We start from the raw sequence: 7,976 nt of genomic DNA, 5'->3' as shown, positions 1-7,976 counted from the left end.
GTATGTATGTATGCGTACGTATGTGTGTGTGTATGTGTGTCTGTGTGTGTGTATGTATGTATGTATGTACGTGTTTATGTGTGTGTGTGTGTGTATGTATGTATGTATGTATGTATGTATGTGCGTGCGTGCGTGTGTTTCAGTACTTGTTCACAGAGACTCACGTTACACACGCTGATGAACTGTTTGTCGTTGCCTGCAGCCACAACGAGATGTCCGTCTCTGGTAGTGAAGCCCTGGAACACAGAGAAGATCCACGTCAGCAGAAGCTTCATGAAGATGAAGCTCACAGTGATATCTGGTATCTCCTCACTCCTCCTCCATGTGCTGCTGGACTTCACGTGTATTCTATTACATATGAACTGTACTCTGATTACACAGAGGTTCCTCTGTCCCACAGGAGCTCCATAAGAGGTTTATTCCTTCCCTTCTTCCTCTTTCTGTACTTTCTCCTCCTCTTCCTCTTTCCTCACAATTGCTTGTAATAAAAACTGGTGGCCACATGAAAGAAGAACAAGAGCTGCTGTCACACACACACACACACACACACACACACACACACACACACACACACACACACACACACACACACACACACACACACACACACACACACACACACACACACACACACACACACACACAAGCGACCACATCCCAGTGCTGATTGTGTCCTCAGACCACTAACCCTTTAGTCACACTGCTCTCAGCGCTCGGCTCCGACCGCCGCCTCGCTTTCATCCCCGGCCCCAGGGAGTTGTGGGTAACGCAGTCCCCCGGGGGGGGGGACGTTCATCCACAAAACCCCCAAAGAGGACTGACGGTGCGGTCGGACCGACTTCTGCGCCCCTACAAAGCTGTCAAAGAATTAAAGCTCAACGTTTCTTATCTACGTCTTTGTAGCTTTTAGCTCCTCTGAGATGTAGTACAGTAAAAAGTACAACATGTACCTCTGAGATGTAGTACAGTAAAAAGTACAACATGTACCTCTGAGATGTAGTACAGTAAAAAGTACAATATGTACCTCTGAGATGTACTACAGTAAAAAGTACAATATATACTTCTGAGATGTAGTACAGAAGAAATATGTACCTCTGAGATGTAGTACAGTAAAAAGTACAATATGTACTTCTGAGATGTAGTACAGTAAAAAGTAGGTAGAGATTCTACTTTTTACTGTACTACATCTCAGAAGTACATATTTTCTGTCACTCTTGTATGAAGTAGTAGTATAATAGTTCAACTCTCTCTCTCTCTCTCTCTCTCTCTCTCTCTCTCTCTCTCTCCTCTCTCTCTCTCTCTCTGGGAGCTTTAGATTGACCCGTCTCTGAAATCAGATGTGAACTTTAAAACGTTGGGGCGGATGACTTCTTCAGCTTTAACGTCTTCCTCATGCAGCCGCAACCACAAAAACACACCAATAATTCTGTTGTTTCAAACCGACCTGATCTCTGAAAAACCCGTCCCGCTTATACGCTTTTCATCTCCGGAGCACGGCATTGTGGGTAAGGCGGTTCACACGAGGATTAGATCCGAGCGTCGGACAATAATAACGCTCCGGCTGCCGAGAGACGAACGACCACAAGAATGGAGCCGACATCGGGAGGAGCTGACGGTTTATCTGAAGGTTTAATGAGTCCACATGGGTCCTGAACCGCCGTAACAACACAGGCACTAATGTGAAGCAGACTCAAACATGAAGACTCACTCTGACGTGAATCAGGAAGAGGAATCTAAAAGATCTCAGGTTTGTTCATAGGAGTCTGAAGAGGTCCCTGAGACTTTGGTTCTGGTCATCATAGAGTTCTACCGTTCAGATCGTCTCATTCATGAAGTCACCATAGAGTTCTACCGTTCTGATCGTCTCGTTCATAAAGTCACCATAGAGTTCTACCTTTCAGATCGTCTTGTTCATGAAGTCACCATAGAGTTCTACCGTTCAGATCGTCTTATTCATGAAGTCACCATAGAGTTCTACCGTTCAGATCGGCTCGTTCATGAAGTCACCATACATAGAGTTCTACCGTTCAGATCGTCTCATTCATGAAGTCACCACAGAGTTCTACTGTTCAGATCAGCTCGTTCATGAAGTCACCATAGAGTTCTACCGTTCAGATCGGCTCGTTCATGAAGTCACCATACATAGAGTTCTACCGTTCAGATCGTCTCATTCATGAAGTCACCATAGAGTTCTACCGTTCAGATCGTCTCATTCATGAAGTCACCATAGAGTTCTACCGTTCAGATCGTCTCATTCATGAAGTCACCATAGAGTTCTACCATTCAGATCGTCTCATTCATGAAGTCACCATAGAGTTCTACCGTTCAGATCGTCTCATTCATAAAGTCACCATAGAGTTCTACCGTTCAGATCGGCTCGTTCATGAAGTCACCATAGAGTTCTACCGTTCAGATCGGCTCGTTCATAAAGTCACCATAGAGTTCTACCGTTCAGATCGGCTCGTTCATGAAGTCACCATAGAGTTCTACCGTTCAGATCGGCTCGTTCATGAAGTCACCATAGAGTTCTACCGTTCAGATCGTCTCATTCATAAAGTCACCATAGAGTTCTACCGTTCAGATCGTCTCGTTCATAAAGTCACCATAGAGTTCTACCGTTCAGATCGGCTCGTTCATGAAGTCACCATAGAGTTCTACCGTTCAGATCGGCTCGTTCATGAAGTCACCATAGAGTTCTACCGTTCAGATCGTCTCATTCATAAAGTCACCATAGAGTTCTACCGTTCAGATCGTCTCATTCATAAAGTCACCATAGAGTTCTATCGTTCAGATCGGCTCGTTCATGAAGTCACCATAGAGTTCTACCGTTCAGATCGTCTCATTCATAAAGTCACCATAGAGTTCTACCGTTCAGATCGGCTCGTTCATGAAGACACCATAGAGTTCTACCGTTCAGATCGTCTCATTCATGAAGTCACCATAGAGTTCTATTGTTCAGATCGGCTCGTTCATGAAGTCACCATAGAGTTCTACCGTTCAGATCGGCTCGTTCATGAAGTCACCATACATAGAGTTCTACCGTTCAGATCGTCTCGTTCATGAAGTCACCATAGAGTTTTCACTGTACTACATCTCAGAAGTACATATTGTACTTTTAACTATACTACATCTCAGAGATAAACATTGTACTCTTTACTGTACTACATCTCAGAGATAAACATTGTACTCTTTACTGTACTACATCTCAGAGGTACATATTGTACTCTGTATTGCTATAGTGACAGCTTTAGTTCCTTGTCAGATGACAGTATTTCATCTCCTTCCTGTCCAGTGAAAACCAGGTGATGTCACATGTTGTAAGGTGTTACAACAGAAGATGTGACCAGAGAACCTTCTGCATCACCTCGTCTTCAGTTCTACGTTTTATTTGACACGCTTCAGTGTTTCTTGTGTGGCTTCCTTTGCCTTTCGTCTCCATGCTCTTATTGTGAAAGGTCCAGCCGACGCCCCTGCATGCTTTGAGTTTTTGTGCCGTGCAGAAAGACGATAACTCTTGTTTTAACGACACCACAGAGACACCGAGGGACAAGACAAATGTGTTGTCTTTGAGTCGCGGATGTTTTCAATAAACTGGTCATCAGGAACGACCATATTCTTTCACATTATATTTTATAGCTCAGGAAAGTCGTGATAAAGAAATCAATAGATCAGTCTGAAATCTCATGGTTTTATTGGTGGAAATACTGAAATATTTATCTGACGCACTTCCCAGAAAACATCATGTTGTGTTTTACTTGATAGAAAAACAAAGATATGAATCAAGAGGTTTGGTGTATTTCTTTTACTTTTATTTTTGAGGTACTTGGTGCTGTTTTAAACTACAATCATACTACATTTAAGAGGGAAATATTGTTCTTTTTACTATTTTAAAGCTTAATTCTGATTATTAACAAACTGTATTATTGTAGATTAAACTACCAGCAGTATATAAAGTCATTCAAATGAGACACATCAATGCATCAATAATATAACAGATGTTATTCTGCATAATGAGTACTTTTCGTACTTTAAGTATATTATGATGTTGATACTTTCGTACTTTTACAAAGTAACATTTTGATTGCAGGACTTTTACTTGTTACAGAGTATACACTGTAGTCTACACTGTGGTATTAGTACTGCATTGTCGCATTCTACTACGACTGCAATGAAACAGCTTCAGATTGATCTCCTGCAGCCAACCAAGACTCCGGACTAACAAACAGAAACCAGATCGCTTCTGAGACCAGAATCTTGTCCTGCAGGTTCTACATTCATCTGCAGAAATGTGTTGCTGAATCAAGGGTGTTACCTGATAAGGTACGATGCTCCCGTGGGCCGTCCCCCAACGCCTCGCCTCCATCCCTGAGTTCAGATAGTTAGAAGCAATATGGGTGAGACAGGAAACCTGAGAGAGAGAGAGAGAGAGAGAGAGAGAGAGAGAGAGAGAGAGAGAGAGAGAGAGAGAGAGAGAGAGAGAGAGAGACATTAAATCTGAGCTGTCATCAGCCTGGTTCTCCTGATGTAGAAAGAGAAACACAAACTCTTTCTTTCCTCCCGACGCCCTCAGCCCTGAACAACCTCTCTGGATTTACTAGCAGCTAAAACCCTGCGGACGGATTTCCATCCCTCCTAGTGAACCGTGATCGGCCTCGAGTCTCGTTCTGGTCCGATCCTCATCCCGAGAGTCACCAACACCTCATCACAGACTTAATGTACACACGATACACGATAGGCCTCTAACGGGCCGTCAATGAGCAGAACGTGTTCACAGATCCACACCGAGTCTCTTCAAAGAGCTCCATGAGGACCCGAGCTCCGGTCCTACGCTACCAACACTCATCTGGCTCTCAGCCCAAAGACATCCACGTGAACGCTGGTCCTTTCACTAAAGAGGACTTCCCTCATGTCCTCACTTCTCAATTCCTACATTCAACAATATAAGTTCCCAGTTTACATACGACAGGAATCCACCAAGGTAAAGCAGGTGTTGTGGAGGTCCAAGTTCTCCCATCTATAGGTTCACAACATGAACCTCAAATAAACAGATTTGGCGATAATTTAATCACAATAAACAGATCAAAAAGATGCCAAAACAACAACATAATGGATGGAGTCTGGTTCGATTGGTGCTAAGCTAAGCTAACATTGTAGCTGCTCCATCGACACTGAAAATAATGTCATCTAGACGTTAATGAAGCAGCAACTGTACCGTTTGAACCACCATCACCTGTTAAAGCTGCATTCTCTCTAGTGTCCAGCAGGGGGCGACTCCTCTGGTTGTATAGAAGTCTAGTCTAAAATGACTCTACTTCTCTCTTGATTTATTCCCTCAGTAAACATTGTAAACATGAGTTTATGGTCTCAATCTCTAGTTTACAGTCTTCTTCAATACAGCATGATGTTCATTTAGTACATTATGCTCCATTTAGAGTCAAACAGACCATAAAGAGGGGATGATTTAGGGGCGGGGCTACACACTGATTGACAGGTGGCAGCTAGCTTCTCTTGGTGAGCCGTTGCTAATACGAGGTTAGCCACCGAGTCTTCTTTGGTGAGTAGAATAATGACCGATGTGAAGATGTAGCTGAGCAGAGCGGTGGGCTTCACACGCTGCTTTGACAGATGTTCTTCATGTTGTACTCTGACCAGACGAAAGGCTTCAGGGAGGAACAACATCTTCTCTTTTGGTCTCTTTGGGAAAAACCTTCCAGACCGTTTCTCCTCTTCAAAAGGTTTCTCAAGCCGCTTCCTCAACAAAACCACAGCCGTTTAAAGCCGAACTCGAGACTGATGACTCGTCAGCCTTTGGTGTGGAGCTCCTCCTGATGTTTACAGCTGTTCCAGGACCAGCAGGAGGCTAACAGAGACACCACTGTGACCTGTGATTGGTTTGTAATGGTTAGATTTCCCCTGACAGCTCAAACCTCTGTGAGCTCTCATTGTTCATCTCGGGTCCCACCGCTCTGTGGTCGACGTGCCTGTGGGCTCAGCACTCCGTACAGGAATGCACTATGGGATATGGGGGGGGAGTGGTGGATTGTGGGTATTTTATGTGTAGCAGCCCTGGGAGTCGACCACAGAGATCGAGACCTCGCTGCCTCGACAAAACAATTACAGCCTTCGTTTAACTTTTTGGGTTTGTGTTGAAGTCAAGTTTTAGACATCTGTTCATCTCTATTGGTCCATATCTATCTATCTATCTATCTATCTATCTATCTATCTATCTATCTATCTATCTATCTATCTATCTATCTATCTATCTATATATATATATATCTTTAAACACTCACACACACACACACACACACACACACACACACACACACACACACTCTCTCTCTCTTACCTGTGCAGACAGCAGGTTACAGTCGATGTGAGCTCCCCTCCCCGTCCTGTGTCTCTGCAGCAGGGCGGCCATGACGGCTCCGTGTGCGTACAGCCCCGTCGCCAGGTCCGTCATGGCGACGCCCGGACGCACCGGCTCACCGCCCTGCCGGCAGAAGCATTGCATCATGGGAAGGGTGACAGAGTGAGGCGCACAGTAACAGCTGCATCATACAAGCTGCAGATCTGTGCTGGACACAAACACACCGACACTGGAACCAACCTGGACACTCGGACCGTGGCGCATTCAGGTGCATTCAGGTGCTCCTCGGACAAACCATTTCCCAGAGTTGGGAAGTGGTTCTTCTGACTTTGACGTGTTCGTGAGCTTTAAGCCGTAATGTGGAGACGACGAGGACGCTACGGAGAAGATGTGTTGTATTGTATTGCTTAAACAACACGGTAGCTGTTTTGAGTTGATGCTTTTAATTTGAAGGGGCGATCCATTCAGTCGGGCTCGTTCCTAAACGACGTGAACGTAATGTGAAATATTGTGTAGCTGAGAACATGATCTCCTGGTGGAAGGTAAATAACGGCATGTTGACCCAAATGTATGCTTCTGGTTTCCCGACACTGAAAAGTCTGTTAACGGTGCGGAGTCATTGAAACCTCACGGGTTCATCCTCTGGAGAGCAGGAAGGAGCAGCACAGTGTATGAAGATGTGTTTGAAGGCGGACAGACGGACGGATTACAGAACACAGAAGAACAGACTCTGACCTCTGGCCCCGTGATGTGCATCATCCCCGAGACGGCGGAGGCGATGGAGTCGTAGCCGGGACTCTGAGACTGAGGACCGGTCTGTCCGTAGCCTGGACACACACACACACACACACACACACACACACACACACACACACACACACAGATTACTGTCTGAGGAGGGAACACAGGGGAATCAAACCACCGTCCTCTTCCAGGAAAAAGCACATTCCAGCTGAGTGTTGAGTCTGAAGCTCTGACCAAAACAACCAGATCGATTCCCTGAAACATTCCAGAGAGTTCTCCTCATGACGTCATCACACGGGGAGCAACGCTGCCCTCTGACATCATCACCTTTGTTACTAACTGACAGGAGAGAGAGTTTCTGTTTTTAAGCATCCTGCTCCGTTTCACAGCGCTCAGGATGAAACCAGGCTGTAAATCTGCCCATTGCATCCAGCTGCTGCAGCTTAATGAGGCCTCCTGGGTAATGTAGTCTGTTGTTAAAGGACAGGAGGACGAGGAGGAGAGAAGGTGGGAGTGACGAAGGGGAGCGGACGACTTAAAGGGAAAAGAGAGAAATGTAAAGTTTCTAAAGTTTCTAAAAACAAATGAAAATCGGTAAAAGAGAAACGGTGAGGAAACGGTGAGGAGACGATGAGGAGACGGTGAGGAGACGGTGAGGAAACGGTGAGGAAATGGTGAGGAGACGGTGAAAAGACGGTGAGGAAACGGTGAGGAGACGGTGAGGAAACGGTGAGGAGACGGTGAGGAGACGGTGAGGAAACGGTAAGGAAACGGTGAGGAAACGGTGAGGAGACGGTGAGGAGAGGGTGAGGAGACGGTGAGGAGACGGTGAACAGACGGTGAGGAGACGGTGAGGAGAGGG

The 7,976-nt window shown here is 45.5% G+C and overlaps 1 protein-coding gene across 3 annotated transcripts in view; it reads right to left on the bottom strand.

The window, feature by feature from the left end:
• sugct (succinyl-CoA:glutarate-CoA transferase) overlaps positions 1-7,976 on the bottom strand; it is a 41,158-nt gene that overhangs the window by 28,725 nt on the left and 4,457 nt on the right. For all 3 annotated transcript variants that reach the window (XM_068737113.1, XM_068737115.1, XM_068737116.1), the window contains 4 exons: positions 7,106-7,197; positions 6,350-6,493; positions 4,313-4,408; positions 165-236 (listed from right to left, as the gene is read on the bottom strand). In XM_068737113.1, the coding sequence (XP_068593214.1) occupies positions 165-236; positions 4,313-4,408; positions 6,350-6,493; positions 7,106-7,197 (404 nt within the window). The remainder of the gene's footprint in view (positions 1-164; positions 237-4,312; positions 4,409-6,349; positions 6,494-7,105; positions 7,198-7,976) is intronic.

This window comes from Cebidichthys violaceus, unplaced genomic scaffold, assembly GCF_023349555.1.
Source record: "Cebidichthys violaceus isolate CVI_PGR_0920_01 unplaced genomic scaffold, fCebVio1.0.p SCAF_76, whole genome shotgun sequence".
Taxonomy (NCBI): Eukaryota; Metazoa; Chordata; class Actinopteri; order Perciformes; family Stichaeidae; genus Cebidichthys; species Cebidichthys violaceus.
Note: the sequence above shows the minus strand (reverse complement) of the source record. Positions and strands in the feature narration are given on the sequence as shown.